The 20,273-nt window shown below is 34.6% G+C and overlaps 3 protein-coding genes and 2 long non-coding RNA genes across 13 annotated transcripts; 3 read left to right on the forward strand and 2 right to left on the reverse strand.

Moving 5' to 3' along the window:
• The first annotated feature begins 1,127 nt into the window (after nt 1-1,127).
• Nucleotides 1,128-2,283, forward strand: LOC140803543 (auxin-induced protein 22D-like). Its single transcript, XM_073159452.1, has 3 exons — nt 1,128-1,535; nt 1,629-1,825; nt 1,957-2,283. The coding sequence occupies exons 1-3, from the start codon at nt 1,291-1,293 to the stop codon at nt 2,127-2,129; spliced, it is 615 nt and encodes a 204-aa protein (XP_073015553.1). The 5' UTR covers nt 1,128-1,290; the 3' UTR covers nt 2,130-2,283.
• A 1,207-nt stretch (nt 2,284-3,490) lies between these two features.
• LOC140804047 (pentatricopeptide repeat-containing protein At4g33990-like) lies at nt 3,491-6,511 on the forward strand. Its single transcript, XM_073159922.1, is given in 3 exon segments — nt 3,491-3,654; nt 3,978-4,265; nt 4,267-6,511. Coding segments are annotated over 3 exon segments (2,463 nt in total). The 5' UTR covers nt 3,491-3,642; the 3' UTR covers nt 6,430-6,511.
• Nucleotides 6,512-7,347: 836 nt separating this feature from the next.
• LOC140804048 (V-type proton ATPase subunit F-like) lies at nt 7,348-9,868 on the reverse strand. 2 transcript variants are annotated; one of them, XM_073159923.1, is made up of 5 exons: nt 9,751-9,868; nt 9,517-9,618; nt 8,957-9,038; nt 8,244-8,326; nt 7,348-7,803 (listed from the first exon to the last, which is right to left on the reverse strand). In XM_073159923.1, the coding sequence occupies exons 2-5, from the start codon at nt 9,577-9,579 to the stop codon at nt 7,639-7,641; spliced, it is 393 nt and encodes a 130-aa protein (XP_073016024.1). In that variant the 5' UTR covers nt 9,580-9,618; nt 9,751-9,868; the 3' UTR covers nt 7,348-7,638. The 2 variants fall into 2 exon arrangements, with proteins under 2 accessions (XP_073016024.1, XP_073016025.1); XM_073159924.1 differs by having other exon boundaries at nt 9,674-9,757.
• Nucleotides 9,869-9,939: 71 nt separating this feature from the next.
• LOC140804049 (uncharacterized) lies at nt 9,940-19,552 on the forward strand. Of its 8 annotated transcripts, none has more exons than XR_012112023.1 (5): nt 9,940-10,102; nt 10,224-10,360; nt 14,284-16,128; nt 16,379-18,008; nt 18,988-19,552. It is a non-coding gene; the product is annotated as an uncharacterized lncRNA (long non-coding RNA). The 8 variants fall into 8 exon arrangements; XR_012112017.1 differs by having other exon boundaries at nt 9,943-10,102; nt 15,986-16,128; nt 18,988-19,547; XR_012112020.1 differs by having other exon boundaries at nt 10,224-10,364; nt 14,284-18,008.
• Nucleotides 11,716-17,412, reverse strand: LOC140804051 (uncharacterized). The gene is made up of 2 exons (XR_012112024.1): nt 17,283-17,412; nt 11,716-16,786 (listed from the first exon to the last, which is right to left on the reverse strand). It is a non-coding gene; the product is annotated as an uncharacterized lncRNA (long non-coding RNA).
• Nucleotides 19,553-20,273: the final 721 nt, after the last annotated feature.

Here is a 20,273-nt window from a genome sequence, read left to right on the forward strand (position 1 = left end):
AGATCGATTATGATATATATATATATATTATTATAGATATAATTTAATGCCTATTTTAAATCTTGATTGTTCCTATTCATTTAAATTAAAATTTCAAATCTACAGTAAATAACGACTCAAATCAACCATTTAATTTATTACTATTTGCAATGGCGGCAGATCAATAATAACTCTGTTGGTAGAGTGACTACGGTTCGTTCGATTAGGTTAGGGCACAACCCTAACGCCAGCATCGAACGAACCAGTGATTACATGATGTCAATCTTATTATGTAGTTTTAAGAGGGCTGTTTTGTTTTATAACCCTGGTCAACTTTTTTAAAAAAAAATAGCCTCCAGTAGTGTATTTGTTCACTACATGGGAGGGTTATTTTTTTAAAAAAAGTTTGACTAAGTCTATTTTCTCAATATCCCAGTTTTTTTAAGTATGTGTTCAAGATGCAATTTTATCGACAATCACGATTTTTGGTAAAATAGCTTTCACTTAGAATCAGTATGCGATTTTTTCAAATTATTATAATTTTTTGAAGTATTGGATGAAAGATTGTTGTAAATTGTAAAACAATAGAATTTTTCCCCGAAGCAATCAAAACATGTACCAATTATCACATTAGCTAAAAGATTGAAGCTACGTCAATACGTCATAACCTAGATTAATATTAAATTTGTAAAATAATATATTATGTTTGGATAAAAAAATATGAGTCATTTTGATTTTAAACTCACATCTCAAATCTGTTATTAAAAATCAAAACTATTGAATTTATATTATTATATGGTGGGTGTCATGTCATGCCACTTTAACTAGTAAATGTGGTCCAACGTTGGTAAATTCCCCAAAATACATAAGCCCATCTACACCGTTGGATCAATGACCAGAGCTTTGAAATCAGCGGTTGTGGGGCCGCCTGTCCCGGCCTTGTCTCCTATTCCACAAACTTGGACTAAAATTTGCCTGTCCTCTAAGCAACACGTGTATCTGTACATTTATTCATGTCCCCACAACCATACGCTCTCGCGCACGCGCCTTTGCTCACTTTCAAAAGCTCGTGCTCCTCCAAGCGATCGGGCCCACCAAGTTAATTCATGCAAACGGAGAATAAGTAAGCCAGATGCGACTGTTTCCACCCTATAAAACTTTGTGTTCATTTTCCACGTTAAAACGTACCCCCATTCACATCTTTCAATAACAATTCAAAAACATGGAAAGATTCGCTCAAATTTTGCAAAAAAATCAGTGCCCACCACTATTTACTCAAGTTCTTCTCCCAGTAATCTGATTTTTACACGTATGTTCAAGAGAGAAGCTGACCAAGAAGCGACCAGAATTTGTTTAGAAATGGAAGGTTTTTTGGAAAATGATCATGATCTAAATCTCCAGGCCACCGAGCTAAGATTGGGTCTTCCTGGAAGTGACGGAACTGAGAAGCAATCGTCATCTGATGTTAAGAACAATAACAACAAGAGATCTTCATCAGAAATGGAGGATCCACGTGGTGAATCAGAACAAGAATCTCATCATTCCCCGGCTCATAAGTAACTTTTACATCCATATTTTATAAAGAAGAATAGATGTTAATTATATACATATATGCATGGTGCTGATCTGTGGGTGTTTTACAATTTCAGAGCGCAAGTTGTCGGCTGGCCTCCGGTTCAGTCATACCGGAAAAATGTCCTGAAGAAGCTCGAATCTGAGGCTTCCGGGATGTTTGTGAAGGTTAGCATGGATGGGGCTCCTTATTTAAGGAAAATCGACCTCAAATCTTACAAGAATTACTTTGATCTACTCAAGGCTTTAGAGAACATGTTCAAGTGCACCATAGGTACATATATCATTAATTCTTCATCCAAACTAATATCCATGTTTCGAAATGGTTTTTTTTTAAAAAAAATTTGGGACTTTCGGTACACAACATGATATAAATATTGATGGGTTCTTGGTGAATATTTTCAGGAGGATACTCAGAGAGGGAAGGATACAATGGATCTGAATGTGCACCAACTTATGAAGACAAAGATGGTGATTGGATGCTAGTCGGAGATGTTCCATGGGATATGTTCATTACTTCATGCAAAAGGATGAGGATTATGAGAGGAACTGAAGCTAAAGGCTTGAGTTGCATGTAGATTAACTTTTAGAAATAAATGCAAAAATAGACAAGGATCAATTGGCTGATAGTATAAGAGTTTTTTTTTTTCAAGAAATTGAGTTAGGTTTCATGGAAAAGGTTTATAGGGAAGTTTATGTACAAATATTGATAGATATATCTATGTTTTTCTTAATTTCTCACTTTTTCTTCAAGAAACAATAAATACCGTGTTCTGGAAGACACAATACAATATGTTATATGTATATACTTTTACATATAAATGACTACGTAACCCTTGCTCGAACTTGAGTGTAAAACATAATTTAAGTAATGTTTTACTCTTACCTGTTTGATTTGTAAGTTACAATTGGTTAAAATCACAAACAACGTTGGTAAAAACATAAATTGAATACGATCTATTTGATCTCAATTAGCAATACAGATTTCATCCATGCATTCATGAAGGTTCACGACCTTAGAGTGTGATGCATGCTTTAATTTGGATAAATATATATATATATTTGTAATCCATTCGTTTTGTAATCTGATAACTCGCTTACAATGCACTCTTTCCCCACCTTTTTTTCTCTCATTCAAAAGTAGTTGTTTGTGGAAGAGTTGAGCTATCTCATGTTTGTTTGTAAAAGAGACGATTACTTGTTTCTTGGCTCAAATTTTCTGCATGGGTAACTGCTAGCTAGGTCGTCCTACATTCATTCAGACCCCAAAACTTTGGATTTTTCTATACAGTTCCTTCTGATTTTCATTTTATATTTCTCCCTGAAGTTTGACCAAAGTAACCAATTATTACTTCGGTTGTCTATATGAAAAGTTTGATCGGTTCAATTCGGAAACTAAATTGACCCAAAACCCTGTGAGGGAGTTGTATACTTTAAACAGACATGAATTGTATACAAAACTAATAATTTTTATAATTCATTTGATTTATATTTAAATGATAATCAAAATATAATTATAAAAAATAGTGAGGAACTACATTATAATTTTGATATATAAATTAATAAATTAAAAAATAAAAGAATAAAAATTGACCTCAATGTGAATTGAACCTATAAACTATAAACCAAAACCCCAAGAAACAATGACTCTATCAACTGAATTACATATAACTTACATTAAAAATTTAACATTTTATTGATATATATAATTATTAAAACAGACAATGACATCAAAACTAGTTACTCTAAGTATCTCAAACTTAATAAAATAGTATAGATATATAACATAATTTTATTGCTAAAATAAAAAAAGGAAGAATATAGAACGTTTTAGTTGTTCCCCAAGAATTTTGGATCCAGTGAAACGACACTTAGCCCAATTTTTCTGGCCCGACATAGGCCACATCTTATCAATTTCTATTAAGGCCCAACCCATCCTTCAACCCTAATCCCCATTTGGGGTTTTCGCAGATGATTCAGTAATCGTATTTTTGCCGAGTTTGTGCGAAGGGTTGTATTCAATTTTTCATTGCCAGTTTGGAGCATTTATGGGGTGGTTTACCAAGAGATAGTAGTGCCTTGTGTTCTTATATGTATGTTCAGGTAATTTAATTATTCGTTTTTTACTTGTGAATGTGTGATCAATTAGTAATTAAAATAGTGTAGAGATAAATTTGGCCTGCACTTGATGAGGAGTTATAGGTGGCGTCAAAGATAAAATCCCTCATTCTCGCTTTCTTTAAACCAGCCCTGAATCGCATATTGGGATTGTGGAGCAACGGTAATGTAGGAATGAATCATATTGCAGGTCATTATTTAGAAAAATCCGGAGCTTACAGGCTCTCTTTTGTTTCTGAATCATTATTTTCGATTATAATTGCATTTTAGTATCTGTATATCGAGTTTTCCCAACATTTCTCGCTCAGATTGCAGGACACCTGCATAGTTGGCGCATCTTGAGATCTCGCTTGTCATTCTCAACTTGTAACTTTCAGCATTCACGTAGTGTGAGCAGCATCAGCTTTTCATCATATGGCACCGACAAAAAGAATAGGGAGATTGATTTTGAACTTTTATTCAAAGTTTGCACTGAACCTAATATTGCCAAGCGCCTTCATGCTCTTCTTTTTGTGTCCGGAAAAACCCAAAGCATATTTGTTGCCACTAGAATGGTCAACATCTACGCCCATCTTGGTGACATTTTCTCGTCTAGTACAGATTTTTAACCAAGTTTCAGGAAGAGATGCCTATACTTGGAACTCAATGATATCTGCGTACGTTCGCAATGGTTATTTTAGTGAAGCTGTAAAATGTGCGTATGAGATGCTGTCGACCCCTGAGGTTAGGCCAGATTTTCATACTTTCCCTCCAATTTTGAAAGCTTGTCACTCTACATGGGATGGTGCAAGGTTACATTGTTGGGTTTTAAAAATGGGTTTTGAATGGGATGTGTATGTGGCTGCTTCGTTAGTGCATATGTATTGCCGCTTTGGTTTATTTGATATCGCTCATAATATTTTCAAGAATATGCCGCATCGTGATGTGGGTTGTTGGAATTCTGTTATTTCTGGGTTTTGCCAAAATGGGAATGCTAATGAGGCTTTTAGCATTTTGGATGAGATGAGATTGGAGGGTGTAGAGATGGACACGGTGACTGTAGCAACAATTCTTCCAATTTGTGCGGAAATGAATGATTTTTTATGTGGGGCTATGATTCATTTGTATGTCATAAAACACGGACTGGAATTTGATGTGTTTGTTTCTAATGCTTTGATTAATATGTATGCCAAATTTTGTAAGTTGGAATGTGCACACAATGTCTTTAACCACATGACGATCAGAGATTTGGTTTCATGGAACTCCATTATTGCTGCTTATGAGCAGAATGATTGTCCACATGATGCAATCAAGTTCTTCCATCAAATGCTAGAGCACAAATTGTCTCCAGATTTGCTGACGTTAGTCAGCTTATCTTCAAGTATGGCTCAGACCAATGATTTGTTGTGCAGCAAATCTATCCATGGATATATAACCCGAAGATGCTGGATTCATAAAGACATTGTGATTGGTAATGCTGTTGTTGACATGTATGGAAAATTGGGTGTCATTGATTGTGCACGCAAGGTCTTTGAAATGCTTTCTTGTAAAGATATAATATCATGGAACACAATGATCACATGTTATGCTCAAAACGGTCTTGCAACTGAAGCTGTTGAAGTGTATAGAATGGTGAAAGAGAGTGATTTGCAACCAAATGAAGCGACATGGGTCAGCATTTTATCGGCTTATGCACATCTGGGAGCCTTGAGGGATGGAATGAGATCTCATGGTCAAGTGATCAAATTAGGTTTGCACTTGGATGTGTTCGTATGTACCTGCCTAATGGATCTGTATGGAAAATGTGGGAGGCTGGGCGAAGCCATGTCTTTATTCTTTGAGGTGTCCAAGACGACATCTGTCCCTTGGAATGCCATGATATCGTGTCATGGACTCCATGGACTTGGTGAGACATCTTTAAAGCTTTATAATGATATGATAAACGAGGGGGTGAAGCCAGACCATGTGACATTTTTGTCATTGTTGACTGCTTGTAGCCATTCGGGTTTGGTTGATCAAGGCAAAAAATGCTTTGATGTTATGCGAAAAACTTATGGAATCAAACCTACTTTGAAGCACTATGGTTGCATGGTGGACTTGTATGGTAGGGCTGGGCTGCTGGAAACAGCATATAAGTTCATTAGTGACATGCCTTTGAGACCTGATGCTTCAATATGGGGTACGCTTCTCGGTGCTTGTCGAATCCATGGAAACATTGAAATGGGTAAAAAGGCCTCGTCCCACTTGTTTGATACTAATTCTGGTAACATTGGGTATTATGTTTTGATGTCCAATCTTTATGCAAATTTTGGGAAATGGAAAGGTGTGGATGAAGTGAGAGAATTGGCTAGGGACAGGGGATTGAGAAAGACTCCTGGGTGGAGCTCAATTGAACTAAATAATAGAATTGAAATCTTTTATACGGGCAACCGATCTCATCCTCAATATGAGGAGATATACAACGAATTAGCAATTTTGAATGGTAAAATGAAACGCCTAGGCTATACACCAGACTACAGTTTTGTTCTGCAAGATGTTGAGGATGACGAGAAAGAGAACATACTTGCTAGCCACAGCGAGAGGTTGGCAATTATGTATGGGATTCTGAACACGCCCTCACAGACTTGTATTAGAATATACAAGAACTTGAGGGTTTGTGGGGATTGTCACAATGTAACAAAGTTCATTTCTATGATTACTGAGAGGGAGATAATTGTTAGGGATTCTAATCGGTTTCATCACTTCAAAGATGGGTTATGTTCTTGTAGAGATTATTGGTAAATTTATGTGAGCCGTTTCTTGATTGAGAAGGCAAATCATCTCTTATTCGGTTTCTCTTCGTGTTTTACATAAATAATCTCAACCGCAATATTTATATATATATTATCTATACTATATTACTAAGTGTGAGGACATGATAATAACTGAACTAGAGAGGATATCAACTTTTTTTTTTTAATTTTACCCTTATATGATATTAATATTACACTATTGTTTTTTGTTTTTTGTTTTAATTTCAACATATTTTTTTTTATTTCAACCATTTAAATATCAATTTAATCTCTTCATAATTTGTCAAATTTCACTTTAGTCCATCGATAATGATAAAAAAGATCGTAAACACAAGCATCACGTGTACGAAGTAATTAATATATATTATCTAACAGGCGATCATATTACCAAAAGGATTTGGTAATACGTCTTTTATGCTTTTTAAGTAGTCCCACGTCCTCGTTGGCTTTCCATCAAACAGTTCGATTGTATATGGGAAATTTAACCTCGCTGATTAAATTTGATTTGACTTGGTGTTCGAATTATAGCTCGAGTAATTTGAATCAAACCTAATTAGTAAGCTCTTACGATGAGGCGTAATGGATGGATTCGTTGAAATGACAGTAATCCAAAAAATGCGAAAATTCACCTCTTAACTATAATAAAGCGCTTGAGACTGTTAAATTTTATCGTACATATAGACTGCATTTTTTTTTCTCTGGTGGAGAATCTATGCTGAACGGTTAGCTAGCATTAAAATAAAAATAAAATTGTATGCGACTTTTGAATGATTATTCGGTATTATGGTGCAACAAGAAGCTAGATTTACGCTAATTTCAAATTACAAAGACATTTTACACTCTTTATCTTACCTATATTTCCCATCAACATAACATACACCATTTTCGATCAACTATTGAAAACACATTCATCGGATGCTGATATTTAGTTAAAGATGCAGATTCCCCGGTCTCTCAATTGCTTGACTAATGAGAGAACACCAAAATATACTTATTTCAGATACAGATGTACATACCGTGGCTTGTCTTGCAATCATATTTCCAGTTAAAACCACTTTGCAAAAACCAGAGAGGAAAGGAAAAAAGGAAAAGTTTCTGGAATGATTGAAATGAAAATCGCATTCTGTCACAGCTTAAAATACAAAAACACGTGCAATGGCTGATGCAGCAGCACGGACTTGTATATTTCACGAGACTTTTAGTACCTAGAGGAGGCCACTGATTCTGCAGAGAAGAGGTACTTCACTCTTGAAAGAACAGAGTCATGTGTAGGATCATATGGATGGTCCTTGGAAGGGATCTCGAGTATTGCTGGAATTGGATTGTTGTAGCTGTCTACCAAAAACCTTATCATATTTGCAACCTGAAATGTAGCACCAAAGATTTTCGAATGTCACAATGCAAAAATGTCTGAAAGTAGAATTTTAAGGTTGCGAATTAATCGTTCTCTACTGATTTGAAACCAAATGGTTTAATATACAATTTTAACTGAAAATGGTTGCAACTATTGAATAAATGCAACCTAGAGTTACACTCGTATCATGAGTTGTACACTAATGTAATCTAAAGCCTTCAAAAACTTTCTAAAGTTTTGGCTGTCTGGTTAGTTATTAGTCATGTACTATAACTAGCATACTGAATTTCCAATCAAGCCATACACACAGGTGATATGGTACTATGTCTTTCAGCCACAGGTGATATGGTACTATGTCTTTCAGCCAAGGGGTGTGAGAAGATGTTTGTTGTAGAACTTACTTCAGAAACTAAAATATAGAAAACAGCTAACAAAAGTAAAAGGCTTACATATTGGCTGATCAATACTATTGCAACGTCTTCTCTTGTCGTGTATTCCTTGAATGCATCTTCAATTTGTTTCACTGTTGTTTCTGCAACCAGTGGTGGGGAACAACAATGAGCAAATACGTGCACAGACGAATCCAAAGATAAAAATAATACCATTCCTTTTTTGTAAGATGAGTACGTTCAGATGTCGATAAATCAAGACACTTGATTGTTTGTACTAGTCAAATAAATTTTAGTAAACTTGTTTACCGTATTATCTTCTTGGAAGAAAACAATCAAAATACATGCAGGGAATAAAGAAGTTATTCTCTTTATTAACCACAGTTATCTAGTATGTTGAAAAAAGAGCAAAAATGATATAAGGGTAAGCAATCACACCGGACAAGACTAATCTGTGTACCTAGAAACACAAGAAGCTACTTCCATAAAAAAAAAGGTGCGATTTTTTTTTAAAAAAAGAAAACGAAAATAAACAAAGATAAAGTACTTTGTGAACATTATCGGTTCCACAAAAGCTTTAAATCTTCAACATGTCAGCAAAATATTTCATCCTTACTTAAAAGATATATGCCAACACTGAGCCAACTTTTGTTGTAATCATTTATCGAATATCAAACAATTTGACAAGATGGGGGAAAGGATGGAGTAAACTGATTGCATCAATTGTAGAACTTTGATGATAAAGAAAGTAGGAGAATGGGAATCAGGCTTACTTGAATCCACAATGAGGTAATTTGTCTTCCGCCTTAAATCAACATTGCCAACTCCAGCAAGTAAAAATCCAGTAATTGTGTCCTACATCCAAATCTGTAAAATTAACGAAGAGACCAGCAAGACAAATCCACCACTGTGACCAAGCTATATAACTGAACTGGGTAGAAGTATTGACTAATTATACAAATGAACATCTATACCTATCCGTAAAATGTATTACTGGTATAAATGAACTTAGGCGAAAAGGAAGAGCGATTAACAATAATTATCAGAGGGATAATCCGCAAACCACATCCATATTAGGCTCAGTAAACCCAGAAGACCACCCGATCATTTCAGATTGACAAACTGAAAAGATTGAAAATTTGAAATGAAACTCTAAACCATTTTTATCATTTACGCAACTGATTTAGTTAATAAACCAACGAGGACTAAACAAAAAGAATGGGAAAATTCACAAGCTGGGTAACAAATAACTCGTTATACATGTTACCATTGCGTCCAATTTAAATTGAGCATCTCAATTTACAACTCAGCGAAAGCAAACTGGAAACAATACCTCGTCAGCGATCATAGCAATGAGCGCTGAGCTGCTGGTGCGGATCTGAGGTTTGTTAGCCATTTATACGCGAAAAACTCTTCAAACTTCAATCACCAAAGCCTTCAAATGAAAAGGATCAGGTGAATTAAACAGCCCAAAATATATTCAATTTTACACAATCAATCGAAGAGATTGAATCCAAATATAAAACGACTCTGGAGAAAAACATCAGTTTGAGTTCGCGAATCTCACCTTTGGGAACCGAGTTTGGATCGCGTTAAATTAGCTTGCAAATAGTTGAGGATGAAGACGAAGCAGAATAGGATATAAGCTCATGCATTTACCATTCTACCCCTGTCGGTAATGGGCTGTAATTGGACACAAATTATTGGGTTACGGCCCAATTATGACACGACTTCCCATCACACACATTTTTTTTCATTGATCTGTTCTGACTTGATGATTGTCAAAACATAAGTAGCAAGTACCAAGCATTACCCAGAAAATATTGCGTTAAGAAATCTAGTTCTGCTTCTGTGTTATTTTTGTATTGTTTTTGTATATCGGCAATCAATTAGTAGTCATCTTGGAGATAAGACATCAGGTACTATGTTCTGTTTTTGATGTTTGAGTTTCTGGTCATATTTGATCCACACTCTGCAAAAAGAAGAATAAATGTCATCTAATAATGAATGTTTACCTTATTATGTGTTGTTTTTTCGAAGGTTTACTGGCTTGCAGCGCACATGACTGATTTATTTGAGAAGTGTCTGCTCTTTTGATGTCACTGGCTGCTGAATGTTGCTACTTTTTGATGGAGACCTGGAGGTGAAACAAGGGCTCAGCCATGGTGAACTTTCTTGTGGGTGTAATTTGACATTGTGTTTTTGTTTAATTTTACTCTTTTAATATCTGAATGGTTGAAGTTGATTCTCATTTTTTCTAGAATTTTGGTGGCTAGCATGCTTCTAAATACCTTCTTTTCAAGTGGGAAAGAATAGATTGTCATAATATCTGTCCAATTTAATTATTACGTGGTTTGTAATTCTTGCGGCTGTTAAGGTTCAATCTTTATGAATGCTCAAGCTATCAACTAAAATTGGCCCATCAGAAAAAGAAAACCGTTTTCAGTCTTTCTGAAATTCTTTGAAAAAATAATGGCATTTATATCTATATAGTTAATGTGTAAACGTTTCTCAACATGCGTTCTTTGCCCGTGTACCTTTTCAAAGGAAAGGGAATGGAATGAAAATTTGATTACAGTGGAAAATCTAAAAGCTTGGCCCCGTTGCTGAATGCCTTTCTATAGTGCGGCCATACTTACTAGATATTGATTGTCTAGTGTCGCACGACGGACATTGTCAATGGCATTTCAAAGATTCCATTATTAGTAAGAGTTGAAAAAACTTGAAAAATATATAATCAAAATTTACGATATGTTATACCACCTTACATGAGTAGAGTAACGAAATTAAGAAAGGATTTCTTTATTCATTTAGGTTTGGAAGATTAATGACTGGAGTAAAATACAATCATATTGTATGCATTATAAGTTGAATGAAAATGATATTTTGGCTGTCCCTTCGCTTCTACGTGTCCTTCCTTTTTCATTTTTAGGAGTCTAAACTTGCTCGAGAAAGTGTTACGCCGTATGAATTTGGATCTTATCAAAACAATTAACACATAAGATGAGGGTAAGTGGCTGTTGCAGCAGCGTAGGAGTGAGGAAGAAGGTAGGATTAGGAGTTATGGGTGTTAAAGCTTGGTTTTGGGTAAGAAAAATGCGGAAGAATGAGAAAAAAATTAGCCATCAACTTTTGTAAGAATATAATTAATGTGGAGGGCAAAATTAAGTTTTTAGACCCAAGTATAAACTTTTTGAAAACTTAGACAACACTTCTTGTCAGAAACTTGTTCTGTAATGACATCCAATTCTAATATCATTTATAGTCTAACAGCTTAGTTATCTAAACAAACTGAGACAACATAGAATAGTGAAGCAGAGAGATGCTTTTGCCTCTTGCAGGCTGCAGTTTTTTACAGACCATAACCATATGGTCAGTGCTAATAACCAAGTCAAAGAAAGGAAATACTTAATTCTAAACAATCTATAACTCTTGAATACTTTCAAGATGTAGTTTAAGTAATAAACTGAAGCAGATATGGCATATCAATCCACTGTTGCTGGTCTTCATATCACTTTTTTGTGTTGGCTTGGTCGGTTTTCCTTCTTTTGGCCTTAGTTTCACGTTCCACATCTGGGTGGTTATCCGCCCTCATTCGTAAAGCCCTATACCCTTGTCTCCTTTGGTTTGCTGGATTTGCACTTGTTGTTTCTTCCTGTGCTGGGAGGGAAGGGTTCGATGAAGAATCTGCTGTCTTCTTATTTGCATCATCGTCTTTGTTCCCATGAATCCTTGATTTACAAATATGGGGAATGAATATATAATGGTAAATAGTAACATCACAAACATTACGGAAGCTATGGTAAACTGCATAATTAGCGCAGTTGGGAAATGTGACTTATTTGAATGTTTAAATGTCAGAAGCCATAGGAAATAACATTTCTAGATTTGAATCTACTAAGCTTAAGTTAGTAGGAATAATTCATTGTTAATTCATGCAAAAAAGTAGGGCAATATCCACGAGATCAGTAGTGATGATTTAAAGAATACAGCTTGTGTTGTTGGATACACCAACATGAATGCTGCGTAATTATATTTGGGAATAGTAAATTATAGTAAAAGATTTGGTGGTTGGGATGTAGATTCACACATATTTGTGCATTTGGGAATAGTAAATTATAGTAACATATTTGGTGGTTGGGATGTAGAATCACACATATTCGTGCATTTTTATTGATTCGATATTTAACTTGAGTATGGAAGAAAAGATGCACGCTAAATTTTGGCCCTTTCGACTGAAAACCTGTCCCTGAAGTCCTTAGACCCTGTATATTTTCTAATATGATTCATGAGGTACATAAGAAATTCGAATCAAGAAACTTTGTTCTTTTTATTCAGCTTAAAGTCTGAGTAGTTGACGTGATTCAAAATATAATAATACTGCTTCTTACCATGGGGGTTGACCATGAGCAGATGCTTGCTCATCGAGAATGACATGGTGAACTGTCAAATCATTGTTTTGCTCAGGATCTTCATTTTTCTCCTAGAATTCAAAATTTTGGTCAGTTTCCGTTAAGCGTTGTGACAAATAAATCTTTTAACTAAAGTCATTTGTGACTTCATAGCTAAAATATCACTAGAGTCAGAAAATACCTGATTATCAGCAGTCGCTTGATTCAGTTTGGTAGGTGACAAGGTCTCTGTATGTGTGTTATATTTGGGAAATATGACCCAAAACTTAATAAGCAAATATTATTAATATAGGGAAGGGAATAAACAGAGAACATATCATACAAATATTGAAAGTCAACTGATTTTTTTCATAGATAAGTATCATTTTCTCACTCGATGTAATATATTAGTACAAAGAGCCCAAACCCATTCCTGTAATTGTGAGTTGGAAAGTTTTGCAAGTTAAGAGCCATTTTTCTCGTTTGATCTACCTTCATGAAAGTTTCACACAAGTCTTAAAATTCCTAGACACATTAACTTGAATTGAACATAGCTTTTGCACTTTTGGCAATTAGTTTTTTCTCTGTAAATGCACAAAAAATTACTGAAGTACCTTCACCATGACGCGACTATTGTTAAATTGTGTTCTAATGGATCTAGGAAGGAAATTTAGAAGAGAGTACCTGTTAAATAGTTCTAATCTAGTTATGCTTCATTAAAATCTTAAATGACTTGTTGAAGGATTCGAGACCTAATATAATCTTGAGTATTTCTAACAGATCAAACAAAAAACATCAGGACAACCTTAATAGACATGGAAGATTGATATCATCTCTATCCTTTGTTGTGAAACCATGAATTATGACTTTTGTGTGCATGCATGTACATACGATAGAACACAAAAAACCTTAACAAAATTCATAGATTTCTGTGGGGCATGTAGATTATTAAGATATTTCTTTAATATGGGAAAACTATCATGTCAACGCGGATACACGTGTTGAAACTAATGCTTCGAGTGCATGAAATTTCCAAGCAAGTCTTAAAATCCCCGTACGCATGCAATTGAAGTATTAAATAAAGCTTGTTCTCTTTTGGTAATTATTTATTTTCACCATAAATGGAATTTTTTTTATCAAGGCACCTTCGCCATGATGCGACTAGTGTTAAATTTTTATTCTAATGAACCTAGGAAAAAAATTCACTAGACAGTATATGTTAAATAGTTTCTAATCCAGTTATTATTCAATAGCATCTTAATGATTTGAAGGATCTAAGACCTAATCTAAACTTGAGTATTTCTAACAGATCAAAGAAAAATTCATTGTGAGTTCCGGCGGACAACTTCATTAAATTTCAGAAGATTGATGAGCAGCTCAATCCATGTTATGAAATCATAAATTATGACTTTTTTGTGTATGGCATATACACCTGAAAACATAAAAAATCATAAAACAATTCACAGACACGTATGGGCATAGAGATTACTAATCAAGTAGGACTAAGAAAATGGCAGATTCATTTCACCAATGGTAGTCAAAATACTTGCCTTCCGCTTCTTTTTCACTCATCTTCTGGCTGCAAATATGAAAAGAAAAATAAAAAAACAAACAAATATTTATGTACCATGATAATTGGAATGTTACCTTGTAAATAATCAATTGTGAACCTTGTCAAGAATTTAAATAACTTTCATGGTACCTACCAGATTTGATGAAAAAGGTTGCAAAACCTAGTGGGAGAAGGAAATCTTGTGGTGGCTGTTGAATTCATGGGTCTGTGTGTACATAGCTGTTACATTTATTACATTGAAGCCTTGAGAATTCTGTATTCTCCATTTTGGTAACAATTCTGTATTCTCCATTTTGGTAACAATAATGATTGTACATCATTCTGACCTGTCAAATAAAAATATTAATTTTAAGTGGGGAAAAATATTGCTGTGATCTGTAAAACAGCAATAAGAATCATGATCAACATTTCATTTTATTATTTCCGCTCAAAATCAAGGATTGTTGCTTTGCGACAAAAAAATGAAATTGTAGAACATTTTGTAACACAAGGACTTGGCAAAAGTACGTTCCGTTATTATTTTTTCCTTCTTTCTCTCATGTACAAACATGGGTATTGAATTTTTATTCTTCTAAAATGCACTACGCAAAGTGTGAAACGCCAAAATTCTGAATTTTTATTCTTCTAAATGCACTACGCAAAGTGTGAAACGCCAAAATTCTGAAGTTACCCTGTTTTATATGAAGTTACTGGTGGTACAATATTTATCATTTATTAAAGTGGCATTTTTGGAACATTTGATTCAATAGAAGCTTGACAATGTTAGGACTAGATTATCTGTATGTGAGAATTATGGATACCAGATACTACACATTCAGAAAAAATGCTTCATTGTTATAATTTATAACGACAAATCAGATGTACTTGGTAAAGTCTACAAGAGTCCTTTGAATCATAGGATTGACTTTGATTATAGCTTTACGCATGATCCAAATTCAAGTTTGGTTCCATAACGGTTTTCCTGATAAAATGTTCAATGTAGTTTCTTTCCTAGCGGCTAAGATGTGCTCCAGATGAATAATACACTATTGAAGCAAGGGAGGAAATATATGAATAACCTAACCAATAAATTTAAAAGGAAATGTAGGCGTTGTGATACACATATTTGTCTTATTTCTACGAGCTATACATGGTAACTGTTTGCCACCCCGTTTCTATTATAGTTCATCAGTTCGTGTAGCATCTCAATAATCCTTGCCTTATTTATGGTGGGTTGTTTGTCAACTTTGGGAAACTCAAAGTAATCGCTAAGAGTTGGTGGAAACGGCTTGGCACGACATGAATATTGTCCACGAGTATAATCCATCTGTATCGATTAAATTAGTTGTTACTTGATTGACATGAATATTTTCCATGAGTGTCATCCATCTATATTAAATTAGTCGTTACTTGATTGTAGTATTATTTTATTGTTTTTCATTAATCAATGGTTTTTTCACACATTACGTCAAGTACAGTTGTCTACATTTGTTTCATTAACACTTTTTAGTCGATTTTTTTTCTTGACTGATTATACATCTATCTACCAGTGCTTTGTTTTTATGGTCCGCTAAAGTTAATTGAAATCTGTTTTAAGCCAGAAGATATCTAATAAGAAAGAAATGTGCTGCTCATACTACCATCATACTACAAATCTTCTTTTTTATTACGTTATTTGTTCTTTCTCAAGCCATTTTTTGGGCATATTCAATTGTCTACTATCAAAAGAAAGACTTTGTGTTGGGATGCCAGTTGTAATCGGCTGCCACCTCAAAATTTGTGATGGATTATGTTCCTTTTTCCAGCCATACCATTACACATTACTTTCTTAGCTTTTATGCAATAAATTTGAAATTCAGGTGCGAAAGAAGGAATTTTAGCAGCAAATCAGGGTGTAAAAATACTGAAGAAACTTGTGGTATGATGTTCTTAAACATGTTTAAATTGCTCCTGATTCATCGTCCAATCTAAAGTTTTGCCTTCATGAGCGACTCGATACAAGGTAAATAGAATGCAGCAGGTGATTTGTCACGTCCTGCCTTCATTTCTTTGTTTGATATCAAACCTCTAAAGCAATTAAATGCATATGCACATGCTTTCGTTCTAGTATTAACTGTAACATGGGATATTTTTGTTGTACAGTGAATAAATATGTCGAATTTGTTTCTCATTCATCATCATTATTTTCTTCACGATCCCAATTTAGATGACGAATCTATGTGTTTACCGATCCATTTCAAAATTTCTTTTAGGAAGACGTGTGTCATGATGAGAAACCCCAATTGAGACAGAAGATTTACCCACTTGAGGTGTTTCAACTGCACTTGCTTCATCTACGGAAATGAGAAAACAAGCATATGCTTTTCCTCTCAAAATTCTAATATAATATTCGAAGGTTCTTCTAATTGTCAACATCCATGGTGAACTGTGCTTTCTCCTCATCTTACTTCTTATATAAAGCAGCAAAAATGTGCCATCAAAGCAAGAGGATTGCCAACCTTTTGCACGACGCAACCATGGTCAGCTCAGGAGAGTGGCTAATTGTCAATATTGCTCAGTTTTCTTGGTTTTTTTCTTCTTTCCCTCATCATGTTGTTTTGGCAAATCTCATGCATTTAAATTGCATCCGCCTCCACGTTGAAACACATTAAATGATAGTTCTCTGAATGGGTCAATTTTCATTTTGATGATTGTCAAGTTAATTTGCAGTGTTTAGTCCAAAACCAAGCAACAAAATTGCTTGAAAAGGATGATTATTAGCTTTATTTCACGTTAAACCTGTTTTATACCCTTATAAGGATATGTGGAATTGGGGTAAATATTTAAGGAATTTCATACATGAAAAGATATGGACTAATATGATGAAATAGTATTGTTTATAATATAAATATAGATTAAGGGTATGCGGATCGAAAATAAGCTTTTTTCTGGTAACCACCATTGTCAGAAATATATATTTGTTACTAAAAGAGCCGTCTTTATTGAAAAAAAACACAAAATCATTGTTATTTATGAAATATAAAGATCAAATAATTTTCCTGAACTCTATGGGTTAAATGTGCATGAACAATTAATGTAGGGGCCATGTCTCAGAATCTTCATATGTTCATCCCACCGCGAAAACTTCTATTTGAATGCAAAAAATCGCAGGTTAACATTTGGATTTGGCTTTTAGGACTATCGAATTTCTGAGGTAATCATGTTCATTCTAGGTTTTTAAGACTTCATGACTTTTATAATGCCACAGATTTAAGTTTGTGGATTTGATTTATAGAATTCGAATCTGTGGTGTATAACTGAATTATCTTGTTCCTTTGCAACTGCCAACTCTGCGAGCCTAATTTATACTGTGACATTGATACAACGAAAAATAGTGTATAGTGGATAGGTTTGAATTTAAATGGGACTGGTGCGGAAGGCAAACACCTTGAAATTTTCATTCCAGAGGTAACATTGTTTATTATCCTTTTGTAAAAGATAAAGCCGAGTTGACTGAATGAACTTTTTCTTATAAAATCTATAAAATGTGTCCTTCAAATGAACTTTTTATTTTAATTAACTTATTGGATATGATTGTAAAGCGATTGTTTTTTGCTATTTATTTCTCCATATGATTCGTGTTAAATTTTCATACTTTCATCTGTGTGCTATTGGGACCTTCCTTTACCATTTTTTGGATTTTGAGGCCTACCATTTCAAGTGAAGATAAGTGTTGATTGGGAATTATGTCAATGATTGATTGCCTTATCTTGTCATAGTCTTTCGGATGAGATAAACATTTATGTTTTATGATGGCTGACAAATGCTATAACTCATGTATCTAGAGAAGCATCAACGCAGCGCAAAAATGGCGACGGCAAAGCAATGGAAACTTGTGAAACTGTAAGTTTATGTTAATAAGTGCTTGTGATGCATTGTTACATATGATCATCTCCTTGTTTTTTTCTCAGCATGGCTTCATTTATGTGCTGCCTGTCATTACTTAATCAATTGACTCACTTGAATTTGAGAATAAGAGGAAAATATTTTTGTATATGTTCTAGTACTTTTTCGAAGAAGTGGGAAAGTGTTGTGTTAAAAGTGTGAATAGGAAACAAAGGTAGACGACACTTAATATGACAATGTCCTGAATTGTAACCTCTAACACATATTAAACACCAGCAATGAGACACAATCGAAACATCGACGTTTAATGACCAAATTATTTCCATATTGAACAACGACTGTGAAAGCTTGTAGATCAAAATATGAAACTGGCTCGAGTTTGACTTCAAAATATCTATTTTAAAAGGTATGTATGTACCCAACCATATATTGTTTCACAATAGCAATATGTAGCTACTTGTATGGATTTTGACAGGCATTTCCAGTGGCAGTTTTAGCTCACAAAAAGTGTACCAATCGAGTTAGAGATATTCGGATTCATTTTTCTATATATACTTTATGTATCATACTGAAAAAAACATACATATCGACCATAAACTATTGCACGGCAATGTTTGAGATTAAAGAGGCCCGAGGGAGTAATTTGACAGCAATTTATAGGGTTGTAAATCCAAAACTCTACTGATAAAAATGTTGTATTTTGAAGTATATGTATAACCTTCCTTTTGCTGATTTCCTTTTTTATTTAGACTACGCCCGACATTTCTTTCGCTGTTTGGAATTGAGGAGATCTTAAATTTTCAATTTTAACCTCTGGAGTTCTTGTTTTAGAAAGAACTAGCAACCTCTGTACAATTTGAAAGGCCTTCTTTTATTCATTTTGCATCTATGCTAATTGCTAAGATGCATCATCATTCTGTATTTGAGAATTGTGTTACCCTTTTTACTACTTATCATTTTCTAATGTTGGATATAGTTTCCAGTGGGAAAGATTTCCCTCCTTCCACATGAATCAAAAAGGTTATCCCTGTTTTGGTTAAGAACCACTTAACCGTCAAACTTTATCAGTGTGAAGTCATGTCTGATGCTCTTGTCGATGCTGAGGTCATTACAGTGACCCCAGTCATTGTGAATGCATGTTTTGCTGCTTTATGTGCAAAATTGCGAGCTATTCATAAGCAAGTCCAGACTTATGCAAATCAGTTTCAACCGCCTCCAACCTACACAAGGGACATTGAACTGCCTCTACCCCTCACTGATGTGATTCTGAACATTGGTGTCTTTACACCTTCAGGTATTGTGCAGAATTTACCTGTGCATTCGAGTTTACCCTGAGAAATGTCTTGAATGAAGGCCGATCCGCCAGATTTGGGAAGCTTATTGCTATGAAGCGCACGTTCCACAGTTGAAATAACTTGGATTGTATTGAATTGTATACATTTTTTTTAATGAAAATGTTGCATTTTCGTCTTATTTCTCTGTGATTTTTGTTCGGTGTGCTGTATATCGAAATGACATCTTTCGATCACTCAACTTATCATATTCCATCGTAAATTAGATATGATTATTGATTCCATCGATAATACTAATAAACAAGTCGAGATTCCCAGTTGCTTAGAGCATAAAAAGTAAGAGCTTCGGCAAAATATTCCCCCTTGTTAGCTTTTGTTGTGTATACGCTCTAAAATGACACCCTCCTCTTCTTTCCTATTATATAACCTTTCACTCTCTCACCGCCGTGCCGCTGCCCAATCATGGAGGCAACGCTCGTTCAACCACTTAACAGCCTGTTTATGCCGCCTAGAATCAACCGGAGATTCGCCATGGATGGTCACGTACGTTCTCTTTTCATTCTAACAGTGTGGACACATCGACTACATCCACTCGTGAACCGAAAACTAGTGTATACAACGATAAGTACTGGTTCGATCGTCTCGCCATTCGCCATATCTCTCACAGCTTACGATCTTCCACAGGCATTTATATTTCAGCCCCTCTTATTTATAATCACAGTACCTTGGTTAATACAATTAGCAGATTTTATAGCAATATAACTTAAGAATCACTAAGACTCAGTGATATCCCCTAGTTACTTTCAATCTGAAATTTTTCAACCAATTTTTTTTACATATATATAAAAAAAACACTATTATTAATTAATTTCACTCTATGTGTGGGGCACAGAAAATAATTCATTTCACCCCGATCTGTGGGTAGTGGTTGTGCGTACGAATGATACACTTAAGAAAGCGCAATGGAAAG

This window comes from Primulina eburnea, chromosome 10 (genome assembly GCF_022965805.1).
Source record: "Primulina eburnea isolate SZY01 chromosome 10, ASM2296580v1, whole genome shotgun sequence".
Taxonomy (NCBI): domain Eukaryota; kingdom Viridiplantae; phylum Streptophyta; class Magnoliopsida; order Lamiales; family Gesneriaceae; genus Primulina; species Primulina eburnea.

What these genes read in the sequence shown, in the direction of transcription:
- LOC140803543 (XM_073159452.1), top strand. Translation starts at nt 1,291, where the DNA reads ATGTTCAAGAGAGAAGCTGACCAAGAAGCGACCAGAATTTGTTTAGAA. An exon ending in CATCATTCCCCGGCTCATAA is followed by an intron (nt 1,536 to 1,628) that starts GTAACTTTTACA and finishes TTACAATTTCAG; the next exon opens with AGCGCAAGTTGTCGGCTGGC. An exon ending in CATGTTCAAGTGCACCATAG is followed by an intron (nt 1,826 to 1,956) that starts GTACATATATCA and finishes GAATATTTTCAG; the next exon opens with GAGGATACTCAGAGAGGGAA.
- LOC140804048 (XM_073159923.1), bottom strand. Translation starts at nt 9,579, where the DNA reads ATGGCTAACAAACCTCAGATCCGCACCAGCAGCTCAGCGCTCATTGCT. An exon ending in TTGCTATGATCGCTGACGAG is followed by an intron (nt 9,039 to 9,516) that starts GTATTGTTTCCA and finishes ATTTGGATGTAG; the next exon opens with GACACAATTACTGGATTTTT. An exon ending in TAGTATTGATCAGCCAATAT is followed by an intron (nt 7,804 to 8,243) that starts GTAAGCCTTTTA and finishes GCTACATTTCAG; the next exon opens with GTTGCAAATATGATAAGGTT.